This window comes from Macrobrachium nipponense, chromosome 21, assembly GCF_015104395.2.
Source record: "Macrobrachium nipponense isolate FS-2020 chromosome 21, ASM1510439v2, whole genome shotgun sequence".
NCBI classification, from domain to species: Eukaryota; Metazoa; Arthropoda; class Malacostraca; order Decapoda; family Palaemonidae; genus Macrobrachium; species Macrobrachium nipponense.
This window is the reverse complement of record NC_087212.1, coordinates 4243274-4261379: the sequence shown is the minus strand read 5'-3', so window position 1 is coordinate 4261379 and position 18106 is coordinate 4243274. Positions and strand designations below refer to the sequence as shown.

Below are 18106 nucleotides of genomic sequence, written 5' to 3'. Positions count from 1 at the left end.
CGAGAAATATTTTTTGGATGGTGCTCTTGGCTTATTGCACCAGGCTGGCGCTTCTGCGCCGGGCTGGCGCCTCCTACTAATTATCTTTATGTTATGTGCCAGAACATCTGTGTCTTTATGGTACCCGACATCCTTTCATATGTTAATTCCGTTCTTATTATGAAAAAATTTTATATACGTAGTATAATCCATTCAGGGAAACCATTTCCCACTAAAAGAATGTTTCCCATCCGACTCATACAACTTCTGCGCAATATCCGATTCTAAATACGGTTGTGTCCTTTCTCGAAAGACTTAACCATACCGTAGTCTTGAAGTGAATCTCTATTACATCTCTCTTTCTCACTAGTATGTACTCTAATAAGCCATGCTTTGCGTAAGTATGAGTGCATTAAATAATATAATGTTCTACTGCATTAGAATCCTTTAATCATGTTACCTACAGTAAACAGCATTGAAAGGTTGTAATATCTTTCTTATTGAAAGCTTCCTAACAAAAGGCAGACAATATTTTATTTATGATAGCTTCAGTATTCCCTCAATCCGAGGCTAAGACCACGATTGTAGGGAAGAGATACGGTTAGTTATCCCATTCCGCAGGAGAGAGAGCTGTAAACGACCGCTCACGACTGAGAACAACATGGTACTGCGTTGGTCTCACTCTCACTCTCAAAGCGAAAGCAGTCTTCGAAAGCTGTCTGGCCTTACCTTTCCAGAGTTGCCAGTTACTCCATTAAATAAAGGAATCTTATAAAATTATCGAACTTCAGGAAGTTTTTATATAAGCATAATTAAGCGAACGAGACTTCGGGACAAGTCTAGAAACTAAATAGGTGTCCGTCTAAAACAATCCTTTTAAACAATTTTCTTCTAGGAAAGTCCAAGAAGGTACTGGTAATTCATGGAAACCTCTTCTAACACGAAGAAAAATGTTTCTATCCTACTCTCAATTCACCAATAAAGATATGCTTCTCCGATCACTTCTCGAAGACACGATAGCATCATATAACTCATACTCTAGCGTAATAGAATCCTCTATAATACTGTTACATTAAGGTAAACCGTATTAATTTAGGAAATTTTGTAAGGATTTCACTTGACCATTATAGCATAAATTTCGGTATGTGTATATGCCTTGCCATACCGTAGTCCTAAGGCAATTTGTCCTAAGCATGGTAGGAGCTAGAAGCTTAAAAGTCATACATATATGTTTTATCACTCAACGAGATCCATATAATTCATTCGATTGACAAATAATCTAAATCGTTCTCATCAGAATAGATCTATATCTAAAAATGCACTGATGGGGAATTTTATGTTGAAATAACAATTTCATACCCCCATGGGATAGCGCTCTCGTCTAGTTGCGAAAAAATGTTCGAACAATGACTTTATCACAAATGTTATCGAATGATCTCTAATATTAGAAGGCGCTAAATCGTCGCCTGATTTCGAATGGTGGATCGATTAATGTCATTCTCATTTTGAATAATTCTACCAGAAGGCATTATACGAGGATCTTCGTCAATTTCATTCATTCGAAGTTCTCCTATCCATCGTGGAACAGTAGGCATAAAAAGGGAGATACACTGTTTTAGGATGCCTTTCCAATGGCTATCCTGCAGTCTGGACGCTCTACAGAACCTGCCGAGGGGACGCCTGACCGGTGGGTGGGGATTCTCTGAAAACCTCCTTACGGTTTTTGACATTCCTTCTCCTCTGGGCTTGTGAGCTTGGAAGAGGTCTAGACCTGAGAGCGAGACAGAGCCGATCAGACGCACCCTCCATTGTAATGAGGGAACACTATATTCACTTCTTACGTTCTAAGAGTTCGCATTTGAACTATATCCAAAGTCTACAATTTGCAAATATGATATTGTTACTGCGGAGTAAGAAGGTGATGAGGATGCAACAACTACTAGTACTGTTACTAATATAATTGCTCGTTAACACAAGAGCTAATAAAGCTTCTAAAGGATAGTTACTTTTCTGACTTCCCCAACTAGGAAGAAAGATATACATTTCCTCAATCAAACTCTAACATGACAATTTGTCCAAAATTGCATTTTTCCTAACTATACAAACCTGAGGTCCTTTTACAATAGGAAGGTACTAGCGGCAGCTGGATAGGTCCGTTAAGCTTTTCGAACAAGGGGTTCGGTAGTTAACTGCTTTGTTTCCCGACAGGCGCGCGCCTAGCTGCGACTGGGTAAGGATAAACAAATCACTTTTGCTTTTGGCCCAAGCAAAAAACTGCAGTGAGGGGTTGCAATGAGGTGGGACTATGTGTAAAAGGACCTCAGGTTTGTATAGTTAGGAAAAATGCAATTTTGGACAAATTGTCATTTGTTCCGACACGGCATACAAACCTTCGGTCCTTTTACAATAGAAGACTCACTTCTTGGTGGGAGGAATCTGAGTCTTTTGTGAACAGACTGGTGTTCGCGCCAAACCTTGGAAGTCTCCCTGGTGGTAAGAGCGAGGGAGGGATCCAAGCCTCTGTCCGATTGATCGGGGTGTGCACCGCAGGATCAAATGGTCAGACCTCTGGACCGAGTACTAAGAGAGAGGCAAGCGTATCTCTTCGTACCAGCAATGTAAGAACTTGTTCCTGTACAGGAGCAAATATAAAGTCATGGGTTGACTCTTGAGGCATCCACTTCCCCCCCCTTGTAGGAGGAAAGTGGTGGATAATTCTGCTCCTATCCCCCTAGTGAAAGGGATAGGATGGGGCTCTATCATATAGCTCACCTGCATCTCGTCCTCATCCAGCGTAGTGACGACCGTGGCCCTCTGCCCACAGGTATAGGAGGAGAAAAGATGGGAAGAGGGAAGCCAGTCACTTCCACTCACTCACACATCCATCCACACAGTCACACCAGGGACTCGATGCTGTTTCAGCCTGCGAGGGTCTGGGTTAGCTACACAACTGTTGAGCAGCCACCACGGGGTCCCAAGGAAAAAGGTATCCAAGGACCTTGAGCAATATCCCGAAGGTAGAAGGAGGTGAAGGTAGTCTGGTTAGACCAGACACCTGCCTTCAGGACCTGCGCCACGGAGAAGTTCTTACGAAACGCCAACGAGGGGCCACTACTTCTGACTTCGTGAGCTCTCGGACGGGACGTACGGATGTCGTCACTACCATCAGCCTCATACGCCCTCCTGATGACCTCACGCAGCCAGAATGAAAGAGTGTTCTTGGATACTTCTTTCTTGGTTACCCCGGTGCTAACGAAGAGGCGTCGACACTCAGCCTGAGGTGTCGAGTTTTCTTCAGATAGCGCCGTAGCGCCCTCACAGGACAAAGCAGCATCTCATCCGCATCATTATCGGTGAAGTCCATTAGGGAGGGAATCGTGAAAGACTCGAACCTGTCGTCAGGGACCGACGGTTTCTGAGTCTTCGCAACGAAGTTCGGGACGAAATCAAGCGTCACAGATCCCCATCCCCTGGAGTGTCGTACATCATAGGAAAGACCATGAAGTTCCCCTACTCTCTTCGCCGATGCCAGGGCCAGCAAGAAGAGGGTCTTGAGGGTCAGATCCCTGTCTGACGACTCTCGGAGTGGCTCGAAGGGTGTTCGAGTCAAACTCCTAAGGACGAGAGTCACATCCCACGCAGGGGGCCTGAGTTCCCTGGGTGGGCAAGACCTTTTGAAGCTCCTCATAAGCAAGGAGATCTCGAACGAGTTCGAGATGTCCAATCCCCTCAGTTTCAGGACGAGAGCCAGGGCGGCTCTGTATCCTTTGACTGTGGGGACTGAGAGGAGCTTCTCTCGGCGAAGAAACACGAGGAAATCCGCTACCTGCTGAAGAGTGGCTCTGAGAGGAGATAGACCCCGTCTACGACACCAACCACAGAAGACGGCCCACTTCCCCTGGTCACAGCTGCAGAGGACTGACGGACGTTTCCAGCCATCTCTGTTGCTGCGCTACGAGAAAAGCCTCTCGTTCGCAAGAGAGGTGGATAACAGCAGCCGTGAATCGTAGGGACTGGACTGCTTGGTGGTAACCGCTCGACGTGGCTGGGCGAGAAGGTTGTGCCAAGGGGGAATCTCTCTCGGTTCTCCTGCGAGAAGAGCCAGCAGGGTCCGGATACCAAATGGCCTGTGGCCATTTGGGAGCCACCAGGATCATCCTGAGATTCGGGGTGACCATGCTCGACTGATCACCTTGCGAATCAGGCTGAACGGGGGAAAGGCATAGGCGAAGAGGTTGTCCCACGGGTGTTGAAGAGCGTCCTCGCAGCTGCCCATGGGTCCGGCACGGCTGAGAAGAAAACCTGAAGCTTTCTGTTGTGCCGGGTGGCGAACAGATCCACGACTGGTCGCCCCCACAGGTCGAAGAGCCTTTCCGCCACGTCCTGGTGTAGAGACCACTCGGTCCCTAAATCACCTGATCCCGACGGCTGAGCGTGTCTGCTACTGACATTCCTCTTCCCTGGAATGTAGCGTGCCGACAGCTCTATTGAGTGTGCCTCGGCCCACTCGTGCACCTGCCGAGTCAACTGGTACAACGGGAGAGACACTAGGCCCCCCTGTTTGTTGACAAGTAGGCCACTACCGTGGTGTTGTCGCACATCAACACCACTGAGTGTCCCATCAAGCGGTCCTGGAACTCTTGGAGAGCGAGAAACGCTGCCTTGAGTTCCAGTACATTGATGTGAAGGTGGGCTTGTCGTTCTCGTCCCACACTCCTGAAGTCAGCAACTCCTCCAGGTGTGCGCCCCATCCCTCGGTCGATGCATCTGAGAACAGCTGCATGTCCGGGGGGGAGTGCGCAGAGGCACTCCTCTTAAGAGGTTCCTGTCGTCCAGCCACCAGGCTAGGTCCTGCCTCACCTCGTGTCAGTGACACTGGAAAGCTTGGGGGATCTGTCGCCTGTGACCAACTCTCCTTTAGTCTCCACTGAAGAGACCGCAGGTGAAGACGCCCGTGAGGGCTAGGGCTAACTTCTCGAGTGACGACAGGTGTCCGATCACGACTTGCCATCGCTGAGCTACCTGTTCCTGCCGAGACAGGAACTGGTTGGCTGCCTCCCTGAATCTGCTGATCCGCGAGTCTGCGGGGAAGACTCGCCCTGCTACCGTGTCGATCAGCATACCCAGGTACTTCATCCTCTGCTTGGGCTCGAGATCGGACTTCTCGAAGTTCACAACGATCTCCAGATCGCGACAGAACTCGAGTAGTCGATCCCTGTCCTGTAGCAACTGCGAGCGGGAACTCGCCAGGACTAACCAATCGTCGAGATACCTCATCAGACGTATCCCGTGCGAATGGGCCCAAGCAGACACCAGAGTGAACACTCGCGTGAACACCCTGTGGGGCGGTTGAGAGACCGAAAACAAAAAAGTGCCCTGAATTGGTACACCGTCCCGTCGAGGATGAAGCGGTAGTACTTTCTGGAGGACTGATGAATGGGTATTTGGAAATACGCATCCTTCAAGTCCACTGAAAGCATGAAATCGTTCTCCCTGATGGAGTCGAGCACGGAACGTGCCGTCTCCATCGTGAACCGGGTCTGGCGAACAAACCGATTCAGGGGAGAGAGATCTATCACCGGGTGCCAGCCTCCCGTAGACTTTTCCACCAGGAAGAGTCGACTGTAAAAGCCCGGTGACTGATCCGTGACGATTTCTACAGCTCTCTTGCTCAGCATGGTCTTGATCTCCTGTCTCAATGCTACGTCCTTCGATGACCCTGGAACGTAACGACTGCTGTTGGACCGGGTTGGAGGTGAGGGGTTGGTGGCCGAGATTCGAAGGGTAATAGATATCCCTCCCGAAGGACATCTACAATCCAGGTCTCGGCGCCGTAGCGCTGCCAAGTTGCCCAATGGCTGGCCAGGCACCCCCCCACTTCCGGCAGCAGGTGAGGGGGAACGCCGTCCCTAGCGTTTCCCCCCTTTCTTCGACTTCTTCCCAGAGCCTCCTCGGGAGAAGGAGGGCTGGGAGGAGGGCTGGTTACGGGCTCCCCTTTGCAGAAGTCGAAGAAGACAGAGTCTTTCCACGGGGCTTCGACGCGACTACCGTCTTAGCCACCGTGGAAGCGCTAGCCGAGCTCTTTGGCTTGGCCGCAGTTCGAGGCTGCCCAGAAGCCTTCGAAACTGCCTGGTGAACCAGACGGTCACTGTCGTCAGTGCGCTGTCTGTCCACCGCAGCGTCCACCATCTCTCCTGGGAAGAGAGACGTGGAACTCCGTAAAGGTCCGTTGCGGAGTCCCAATGCCGCTTCACGCCCAGCCGCCCTGGAACTCGAGTAAGGACAGCGTCCCTACGTCGGAGAACCAGGTTGGCCCACAGGTTTACCGTCTGGTGGGCAAGGAAGGAGATGGCTCTTCCCCCAGACTGGCAAAGTCTCCTAAAGGCCGAGGTCATCTTCGGGAGAAATTCCCCCGGAGTTGGCTGCTTAGATATTGTGAGGGACCACAGATCTATCCAGGAGATGGCCTGGAAAGCTGCCATGGCAGTGGATTCCAGGCCGAGTGCCTCTTGCTGCGAGAACCATAGGTTCTCGGACAGGAGCTGCTGCAGAGACACACCCGGCGTTAGCCTGGCTAACTCCGGGTTCACCTGTTTGGGCGGCATCGGGTCCTCAGATGGCACGTAAAAACGCCGCTGTCGCAGCAGAGGAGGTGGAAGCAGCTTGCTCGACCTGCCAGACTTGAGCGAACCGTCTTGCCCGGAGACAAGAGATTCTACCTGGTCCAGCACTGAGTCGGCAAGCTCAGAACGCGGCAAACCCACCGTCGGTCTGGGTTCCCTCTTCGGGCCCCAGAACGACTCGAGCCGGGACGTGGGCTCGGATGGTGGAAGCGGCGATCCTTCCCCGAGGTCGTTGTGCTGACGAATCAGCGCAATTACCTCGGCAAAGTTCCTCTGAATCTCAGGAGTGACTGCATCCTGTGGAGTAGGACCATCCAGTCCCTCGAACAGGAGCAGCTCCCGAGACCCTCCCCCCTCGAGGGGGGAACAGCGACAGACCCCTCTCGGTCTCCTCCAGCCACTTGTGCATACGACCTGGCCGGTCCGAGAAACCGTGCCTGGTACGTAGGACGTCGTGGTGGGATCCTGAGGGGCGCACCCCTCACGATCACTCCTCAATACCTCGCTCCTCCCAGTGTAACCCGAGGAGGTTGAAGGTATGGGAGAGGCAGACCTGACGCTCCCTCCTCGCTCGCTGGCAGAACCAGTGGGCTTGGAGGACTGCAGGCGATCGAGCTGCAGGCCTGGTCGAGCCGTCTCGCTGTGGAGAACGGCTGGACTGAGGACAGCGGCCCCGGTCTCGTGTGTCAGAAGAGCTGGTGCTGGTTGCCGTACCCGATCGCTCTCTGTGAGAGTGACGGTCAGGCGACCGGCGAGCTCCACTGTCACGGTGAGACCGGTGCGTATTCCTCACGGCGCGTCACGTCGCTGGTACCAGCCGTGGGCTGGTGCCGGCGAACGGGGGGACCTCTTCCCAGCCTCAGCCCGTGGCCGGTCGTGGACCGTCACGTCAGCCCGGGTAGCCAGCTGATCGCCGCGAGAGCGAGAGCTGGTCTGGTGAGAGTCGCGTGAGCGGCTGTCACCAGTCTTCCGCTCCGTGCCGTGAACCTGACGCTGAGCTGGCTCAGAGGTCTGGTTCCTAGCTGCACGGTCGCTGGTAGCGACCCGTACACTCGGTACCTCTCGCGAACGAGAGGCCGAGACGGATCCTGCTGCCGTGGTCGAACCACTAACAGCAGGCGAGGAAGTGCCGGTGTCAGCCGGCACCCCTCTGGTCCCCGTAGTCTTCTTCCTTGCGGAAGAAGAGACGGGTCCTGCCCCCGAAGGAGCAGGGTGGACCAGCGGAAGAAACAACCCCCCGTCTCACCGGAGCGAGACGGGCCCTTAGAAGCTCCCGAAGGAGACTTCTTAGGGGGGGAGGAGGCGACCTTCTTCTTCTTAGGCTGTGGAGCCTTAGAAGATGAAGGGGAAGAGGCGGCAGACGACGACGACGACGAAGAAGACGACGACAGACGACGAAGAAGAGACGACACCTTCCTTCCTCCTCTTCCTCTTCTTCTTTGTCAGCTTCCTCAGGACCGATGTCAGATCTTCATCCAGGGCGGAGCCGGGGCTGCTGTTGCCGAAGCAACAGGGCCCGGACGCACCTGTCCGAACAGATCGGCATCGGGAGCAGCGGCGCCACGAACAGGAACAACGTCAGCAGGTGCAGGCATCACAGGAACAGCAGTGGAGACGGCAGGAACAGATACAGGAACGGCAGCAGTGGTCGGCAACATCACGTCCGTAAACAGCGGCTGGGCAGGTACGACAGGTACGGCAGGCTGTACAGGCAGACCAGTGGACGGACCAGCGGCACAGACATCCTAGGTACTGGTGGGAGGTCCAGGGGCGAGCTCTTCGGGCACACGAGTCCGGTCGAGGCAGCACGGCAAACCCAGGCGGCGGCATCACACTCCCCCGTGGTACGGCGATTGGCCCCTGCACCGATGTAGTTGGTGTAACAGAGACCGCGTGCGGGGTGTACACCAGGTGAGGAGGTGAAGCATAGCCAGGAGTTGACAGGGTCGTGGTAGTGGTCGTCACCGTAGCATGCGTGACCGCCACAGAGCCAGCGAGATGGTAGAGCAGCCCCTGGACACTCGGCACGCCCTGCAGACCCAACGATGCCCACACCTGTCCGAGGTCGTCCTTCGCGGCAACAGCACCTGAGGAAGCAAAGGTCGGGTCGGGTGATTAGCAGGATCCTCTACCCGTCCGTGCGATGGAGACGAACGGATAGAGGACCCAGAATACAACTCAACGTCGGGGTATCTCGCGCCCTCCTCCACACTCGACAGATCGGGGTGAGGAGAGGACCTAGAAACACCCCCCGAAGGGAAAGGCGCCAAACGTGGGAGCTGAGCGGGCGGCAGGAAAGAAGACGAAGTGTCCGTAACCAAAGGAGTCGCGGGAGAGCTTTCCGACGACTCCTTTGCAGGCCTTCGCTTCTTCCTACCTTCGTACAAGCCCCACTGCGCCTCCGACCATGACATACAAACTTCACAGGGCTCGGCTCGGGTACATTCGCGCCCCGACACCGAGGCGCACAAAATATGGGGATCAATTTCTGGAAAGGAGCGAACTTACCGCATTTTTACGCCCTTCGGTACCCGGGCACAATCTCCGGAGGGTAGCGGGGCGTGGAGACTCCATAATTGATCAGATTAATCACAATTGATGAAAAAGAGAGGAAATGATTGTACTTACAATGATTACTCAACACAAACACAACCATATACTCAAGGGAAAGCAAACGACGAGAAGCGGGCAGAGAGCGTCGAACACACACGTCACTCGCTGTGAGGCCGAAAGCAAAAGTGGTTTGTTTTACCTCCCAGTCGCGCGCAGCGCGCCTGTCGGACAAGCAGTTAACTACCGCAACCCCTTGTCGAAAGCTTAACGACCTACCCAGCTGCCGCTAGTACCTTCCTATTGTAAAAGGACCGAAGGTTTGTATGCCGTGTCGGAACAAACTTATTTTATTAATGAATAAATATAAGTAATTCCCTTTCATGAAAGTATAAGTAATTCACTTTCGTGAAAGTGCATGAGTGTCTACTGAAAACTTCGGTAGTTACACGTCACTAATCTTCGAAATTTTCGAAGTTAATTTTATCAAAAAAATTACTAAAAGTTAACAAAAGCGTATGCCGAACCAAAGATCCATTACTTCCCTGCAAAAGTTAGCCCAGACGATCGATGGCGATGAAACACGAAAATCCATCAGGAGGAACTGCAAACGTTGTTTACATTCCAAGCGATAGAAAAAATATGAATTAGAAAACGGGTATGGTTCCCATTCCCGCCACCCAGCGGCGGGGGGTAGATCACCTGACCTACCTGCCGTGTGTGCCGCGAAATTCGAATTTCTGTCGGGGACGACGGAGTAATAGCTATGTATATATCTGACAGGTAAGTTGAATGTATAAAATGGGGTTTTTGGGTGGGTGGGTGGGTGTGGGGGGGTAACGGATACGAGTAGTCGGCCAGGTCCATCACCAAAAGATTAATAGAAGCGGTTAAGGGGGGACCCTGTTGGGGAACTGGGGTTTTTGGGTAGGGGGAAACTGATACTGGTAGTGACCTAACCCAACAAACCCACCTAACCCGACTTAGAGTGCCGTGCCCTGACCTGGCCAAGGGGCTTTGCCCCCCTGGACCCCCCCTGTATGGTAACAATAGTTGTGACCTAACCAAAGGAACCAACCTAACCTGACTTAGAGCACGTGCCCTAACCTGGCTGGGGGGGCTTTGTCCCCCTGGACCCCCCAGTATGGTAACAATGATTGTGACCTAACCAAATGAACCAACCTAATCTGACTTAAACTGTGCCCCCTAACCTGGCAGGGGGCATCGCCCCCTGGAACCCCCGTATGGTAACAAAGGTTGTAACCTAACCAAACAAACCACACTTACCTGACTTAGGGCACAAAACTGTCTTCCTCTTTCACGAGGCTCATTGTTCCCTCTTTGCAGTGTTCACATTGACCACTAAAATCGCCTAAAAGGCCACTTTTAAAAAGGAGCGAGCGTATCCGGGTTAGCAGCGGCAAAAGCAACGTGCGACAGATGAGGACTAGACGGTGATGCCATGTTGACTGTTTTGAATGGTCGCGGGTCATGGTAGGTCCTCCAGGTCGAAGGGACTACTTGCCTGTGCGGATGGATTTGGTTGTTATATGGCCCGTGAAGCTGGCCCGCAAAACTAAAAACAACCCAAAAACTGACTTCGAGAGGAAAGTAGAGGTCTCGAAGTGTTGCTTCGACGGTCGCTGGCTCTTGACTAATGTCTATCCTGGGTTACAGGACGTGTTAAAGTACCTTTCCGGGAAGGTGGTCGCTCTACGGTAGAGGCCGGCTATTCAGTATTTTACATTATTTCACTCTTTTTTTATTTTCCCTTGCCCAAAAACCTTAGAGTAATTGTAGGTAATAACTCCGAGCGGGCTGAAAGGAACGTTCCTGCGAATACAAAGGCCACTAGCGATTAGGGCGTCCAATGTATGGAGCACCTACAGATTCGCGGGCCCACTCGACCGCCGACCGAAATCGGCGGAAGAACACCAAAACCAATATGGCGGCGATACCAAAACAACAACAAACAAAGTAGGGAGCGACTACATATCCGCGGACGATTGATTTTTGTGTGCTGTCAGTAAGGCCGTGGCGGAACGGCGCTTCGCGCCTTATCCGCATATTTAAAGATTCTTGGCAAGCACAGCATGTTCTGGCAAGAGGTAATGTTGCGCTGCGTGCGCTAGCCACAGGGGTTACAGTAAGGCCGTGGCGGAACTACGGGAGCTCCGACCGCCGTGTCAGCCTTCACATCAAGTGGCCCGGGAAACTGGCCCAGGAATCTGTAAACTACCGCAATTGTATTTCACCGTGTTCAGTGCAAGGGTAAAATACCAAATGGCCGGCCTCTACCGTAGTGCTACCACCTTCCCGAAAAAGTACTTTTAACGCATTCCGGAACCCAGGACAGACATTAGTCAAGAGCCAGTGTCCGTCGAAGCAACACCTCGAGACATCTAAGTACTTTCCTCTCGAAGTCAGTTTTTTCTCCCAAGTCACAAATTAAGGCCATAATTTCAGATTTTTGGGAAGGTAGCCATACTGTGATAGAGGCTGGCCAATCAGTATTGTACCCTAGACCCTGGGGGTTAATTACAGTCGACCCCCCCAGAAAATAATGGTTAATTCTTAATAAATAACCCAAACACTACCTACTTAGGTATAGCCTACTAACAGTAGTCCTAGTGTAAGATTCAAGAGGGGCCAGTATGTACCTACCTACTAGCCTAGCCTACCTCTAATAAAACCTTGCCTAGTCTGCTAAATTGTAACAAAAATTATAATAATAAAATAAGGAACATTTAAGACTCACATTAAAGCAATGGAAATTAAAGTAAAAAAATTAGGTAATCGAAAGCTTCAGCAATTTGATCGCACGAGCCGACCCTCTCGCTAAACGTGAAAGTCTTTTCATTACCTAAATTAACCCCGTTAACGGCAACTTGAAACATCACTAGGCAGATCTAAGTAATCCATTTTAATAAAAGGATATGAATAAAGTGCTAATTATAAGTCTTGACGGCAAGAAAAGTGACTTCAATAAGTGGTCTAACCTCTCAATATGAGCTCTCGGTCGCGAACTGGGTTGATGTGTTGCACCGATTGCTGGATTAATTCTGGAGTCAGCTTCACCATTTTCCCGCTTTGTAATCTTCTAAAATGGCCGGAAAAACTCTCTTGATCTCAAACTTGATATATGCGGGAGACCCAGTTGCGAAACGGGTAATCGGTAACAATTAAAAGAAGGTGAAGAGATGAGTTTGACATGAGAGTGAGACCAACGTTTGTTTATCATACGGCTTGCGTCGTTTATTTCCGATGTTTCACAGATATTAGGTCGTACTCTTCACAGACATCAGGTCCTACTCTTTCTCTAAATTACGATATTTTGATATATATATATATATATATTCTGCACTAAATCTTACTTTGTTAATATATAGATTCAAGATGATAAAGTATATTCTGTTCTTCTATAAAATAGAGCTGATATATTATGATTATACATAAGAATGAATCGCGCCTAATGTCTTCATTACAGATGGAGCGGCAATCTCGATAAAATACTAGATTGCAAACTGGTAGTCTTAAGTTCATTTTAATGGAGGAGTGTTAAAATTGATCACCTGCTTACTATTTCTCAATTTAGATTCATACGACCACCGCCATCGTCTCATATATTTCTTATCCGCGTAGGTCTGGGTTTTCCAATTCATCTGATATTCTCATGTTTCACGCTGACATTATCATAATATTCTTCCCGGAGTTGTGCAAAAGATATGTCATTTATACATCACTATCTCATTTATACATTTTGAACCTTTGGAATTTTCCTCACGGTATCGTTTCTCACGCTGTTTCTTCTCATAATCAACAAAAGCCATCAGAAGGGGATTTTTTAAAATTTTGTACACTGCTGAAATGCCTCTTTACTCACAAAATTCAGTCATGTCACATTTAATCACAAAAGCCATTTGATGTTCGCCAAGAAGGTTCATTGCAATTTGCATTGAACCTAGATACTCAGTCAAATTTTGTGTAGGACTCTTCAATTTCAGCTTTATCATGGCGGTAGTGATATCCTGCCAGCAGCTATACCTATGCCTCTTATTATAATAATTCATCAGTGTTCTTTTTCCCTCTTTTTCTGGGTCATCTGTTGGTTGCTATGAATGCCATCTGGAGATGTAAGAAAAGTATCCTCAACTACAGAATTATCTGCGACACGAAATTGGATAAATTGCTCCTCATTTTCGTGTGCAGTCTTTTCGAGGCCTTCCTTACGTAATATATGCCACATGTCTTCAGTGTTCCCGCCAACTTTTGCATTTATATCAGCAAAATCAATTCTCATGTCTCTTTCAGGTATTTTAACTAACCTTCCGCAATTCTATATATGGAATTCATTCAATATTTCTTTGGGAATCCGTTCGTTTGTGCATAACCCACGATACTGCTCTCTCTATTCATAGCCAGGTGTCAAAATCCCCGCTTTTTTGTTGTTGTTTGTGAACAGGCCACGGTTCGAATCCTTGTCGGAGCAGATGTAGGCTACTTATCAGTTATAATTCCGTTTGAGTGTAACAGTGACTTCAGTATTTAAAGATACTTTTATTATTATTATTATTATTATTATTATTATTATTATTATTATTATTATTATTATTTATTTATTTATTTATTTATTTATTTTGCTCTATCACAATCCTCCAATTCGGCTGTGGGTGGTATTTATAGTGTGGGGTTCCGGGCTTGCATCCTGCCTCCCCTTTGGAGTCCACCACCACTTTTCTTACTATGTTGCGCCGGTTTCTATGGATCACACTCTTCGTGCATGAGTTGTAGCTACTTCAGCTTTAGTTTTTCTAGATTCCTTTTCAGGGATCTTGGGATCGTGCCTAGTGCTCCTATGATTATGGGTACGATTTCCACTGGCATATCCCATATCCTTCTTATTTCTATTTTCAGATCTTGATACTTATCAATTTTTTCCCTCTCTTTCTCTTCAACTCTCGTGTCCCATGGTATTGCGACATCAATGAGTGATACTTTCTTCTTGACTTTGTCAATCAACGTCACGTCTGGTCTGTTTGCACGTATCACCCTATCCGTTCTGATACCATAGTCCCAGAGGGATCTTTGCCCTGATCGTTTTCTATTCACTCCCTTAGGTTGGTGCTCGTACCACTATTACTGCAAGGTAGCTGATGTTTCTTGCACAGGCTCCAGTGGAGGCTTTTGCCACTGAATCATGCCTCTTTTTGTACTGGTTCTGTGCAAGTGCCGGCATTTGCTTGCTATGTGGTTTATGGTTTCATTTTTCGTATTGCACTTCCTACATATGGGAGAGATGTTATTTCCGTCTACCGTTCTTTGAACATATCTGGTTCTTAGGGCCTCATCTTGTGCCACTGTTATCATTCCTTCAGTTTCCTTCTTTAGCTCTCCCCTCTGTAGCCATTGCCATGTGTCATCGCTGGCTAGTTCTTTAGTCTGTCTCATGTATTGTCCGTGCATTGGTTTGTTGTGCCAGTCCTCTGTTCTGTCTGTCATTGTACTGTCTCTGTATATTTCTGGGTCTTTGTCTACTTTTATTAGTCCTTCTTCCCATGCACTCTTTAGCCACTCGTCTTCACTGGTTTTCAGATATTGCCCCAGTGCTCTGCTTTTATTAGTCCTCTCCCTCCTTCCTTTCGTGTTATGTATAGTCTGTCCGTATTTGCTCTTGGGTGTAGTGCTTTGTGTATTGTCATATGTTTCCTGGTTTTCTGATCTATTGCTGCGGGTTATCTGCCTTCGTCCATTTCCACTATTCCTGCTCTGTATCTGATTACTGGCACTGCCCATGTGTTTGTGGCTTTTATCATATTTCCGGCGTTGAGTTTTGACTTGAGCATCGCCTTGAGTCTCTGCATATATTCTTTCCTGATCGTGTCCTTCATCTCTTGGTGTTTTATATCCCCTCCTTCTATTATTCCCAGGAATTTGTATCCTGTCTCATCTATGTGTTTGATGTTGCTCCCATCTGGTAGCTTTATCCCTTCAGTTCTCGTTACTTTGCCTTTTTGTATGTTGACTAAGACGCATTTTTCTATTCCAAACTCCATCCTGATGTCCCCAGATACAATCCTTACAGTCTGGATTAGGGTATGTATTTTCTTGATGCTCTTACCATACAGCTTGATGTCCATGAACATCAGATGGTTGATTCTGTTGCCCCTTTTCTTGAGTTGGTACCCGGCATCCATCTTCTGTATTACTTTTGTCATGGGAATCATGACTACTACGAAGAGTAGTGGGGACAGTGAGTCGCCCTGGAAGATCCCTCTCCTGATATTATCCTCTGTTAGTCTTATTCCAGAGCTTGTAAGTATTGTATTCCAGTTGCACATTGTATTTTTGAGGAAGCTGATGGTGTTTTCCTCTGCCCCATATATTTTCAGGCATTCTATTAGCCATGTGTGTGGTATCATGTCGAAGGCTTTCTTATAGTCTATCCATGCCCATGCTTATTGGTTTTGTTTTTTTGGTTTTCCTTCTCCTACTGTTCTTCATTACCATTTTGTCTATCAGGAGCTGGTCTTTTGTGCCCCTACACTTCCTTCTGCAGCATTTCTGTTGGTGGGGGATGGTGTTTGTCTCCTCTAGGTAAGTGTGTATAGCCTTTCACTGATGATACCTGTCAGTAACTTCCACATTATTAGTAGGCAGCTGATAGGCCTATAGTTACTGGCTATATTTCCCTTACTCTTGCCTTTTTGTACTAGGGATGTTCTTCCTGTGGTCATCCATTTGGGTGCATGGTGATTTTTTTTGAGATACAATGCTGGAGTTGTTCTGCTATTCGTGGGTTGTAGGGCCTTGAAGTTTTTGAGCCAGTATTCCATGGACTTCATCGGGACCTGGGCTTTCCAGTTTTGGCATTTTCTTTTTTTAGTTGGTGGTCTGACTGTGTCTGTCGTGATCTCTGTGAATCTTTGTTTTATTCTCCCTGTTTCTTCTTCCTTGACTTCCTGGAGCCATGTTGCATGTTTGTTGTGTGTACCGGATTGCTCCATATGTTTTCCCAGAGTCCTCTTACTTGGTTCGGCTTCAGGAATTTCTTGGTGGTTGTCTTCCCTCTTAGTTGGCTGTATAGTCTTTTCTGGTTGGTTCCGAATAGTTTGTTCTGTTGGTATCCCTTATTCCTGTTCAGTACCGTTGGATCTTATGTGCTTTGGCCTTAAGCCTCTGTTTTACATCTTCTATTGTGTTGTTTAGTCCTCTCCCTTGTACTTTGTATTTCTCGTTGAGTTCCTCCCTTGTTTTCTTTGCTTCTTAGTCTTTATTCTGTCATCTCTTTCAGTTTACTCAGTCCAGATCTCATCACCATGATTTGCTTTTCCAGGCGCCTTTTCCAAGGAGGTTGCTGTTTGGTTTCTGTTTGGGTTGGTTTGTGCTGGTGTTGGTGTTCGAATCCCCATCAGTTCTGCTACTAATCTTGCTCCTGCATATGCCAAGTTATTTGTTTCTGTGATACTGGTGGTGTGTAGATCCCATCATTTCTTGACCAATCTTGCTCCTCCTTATTTCCTTATGGCCACCCTTATTTCATTGACCTCACTTGTTTTCTCCCTTAATTTCTTGGTTTTGTAGGCTTTCATGGAGGGGATCTTTGTTCTCTCTGTATCTGGCTCATCCATTGTCTAATCTTTCTACCCATTCCGTCTCTCTGTTTTACTTCGTCAGTGTTTCTTCGTGTCGTGTTTGATACCTCATCATCCCTGTCGTCTTCTATGGCATCGTCTCTCAGTTCGTCTTCGTGTAATTCGTTGTCGTGTGACATTTCCCTTTCCAGTTCTTCTCTTTCTGTTGGGGAGAGCCAGTTCTTTTCTTTATGTTCCTTACTTGGTCTGCCAGCCTCTGGCTCTGTTTGGGGGTGTTATTCCTCTCATTCCAGATGTTGACCAACCTTCTTCTATATCCTCTCTCCGTCGGGTTGCTTCTGATGTAGCATCTCCATATTTCCTTGTTTTCTTCTCTTGTCCATTTTTTTCTTCCTTTGGTTTGCTTCTGTAGCTCCAATAATCTCAGGCTGTTGGTTTACTGGTCGTTGTTGGTGGTGTCAGTTGCTGGATGACGACCTCCAAGTACCTGACCGTCTTCCCCTTCAATTGGGTTGAATACCTGGTTGCCGGACGAAGCTCCTCTGTTGCCAGAGGTTCCATTGACGTCGTTGTCGTTTATTCCTTCATTTCTTAACATCATTGATAAGTTTTGCTATTTAACCCATAGCTGGACCCTACCCCATCAGGGATAGGTACTCATTTACAGCTAAGTAGACTGAGGAAATTATGGTAAAGATCCTTTCCCAAGGAATCAACGCCGAGGACAGCGGTCACCCATCCAACGACTGACCAGCCCCAATGTTGCTTAACCAGTCCATTGACGACCTAACCCACTCTGCCACGGCGCCACATTATTATTATTATTATTATTATTATTATTATTATTATTATTATTATTCAGAAGATGAACCCTATTCATACTGAGCAAGCCAGAGGGACCACTGACTTGAAATTCAAGCTTCCAAAGAATATGGTGTTCATTAGAAAGAAGTAAGGGGAGGCAAAGGGAAATGCAGAAAGAAGAGATCTCACCTATTAACAAATCAATACTTAGATACAAATGTACTTAATTAATTATTAAGGTACAAGGAGCAGTAATGCCTTGCATCTTTGCTTGCACTTTTGAAGTTCCAGTTGCAAGTCATCCTCTAGTATTTGTGGACATTAATACAAGCAGTTCCCGGCTTAACGATGGGGTTACGATGTTCCGTTCCTTGAGACGCGTCGTCAACCTAGAATCGTCGTAAGCCGAAAAATCGTAAAAAGTCCTAAGAAAACCTTACTTTTAATGCTTTGGGTGTATTAAAAACCATGTAAACTGCATTTTTATTGCATTTTTCATAAAAAACCTTCAATTATTGATTATGTCACGTTTCTGGATTTATATTTCTTCCATAAGAT

The 18106-nt window shown here is 48.0% G+C and overlaps 1 protein-coding gene across 1 annotated transcript in view; it reads right to left on the bottom strand.

Annotated features, from left to right (window-relative positions):
- LOC135197725 (U2 small nuclear ribonucleoprotein A'-like) overlaps nt 1-12426 on the bottom strand; it is a 48931-nt gene extending 36505 nt beyond the window's left edge. The window contains exon 1 of the mRNA XM_064224771.1: nt 12152-12426. Within this exon, the coding sequence (XP_064080841.1) occupies nt 12152-12233 (82 nt within the window). The 5' untranslated portion in view covers nt 12234-12426. The remainder of the gene's footprint in view (nt 1-12151) is intronic.
- Between the last annotated feature and the right edge of the window lie 5680 nt (nt 12427-18106).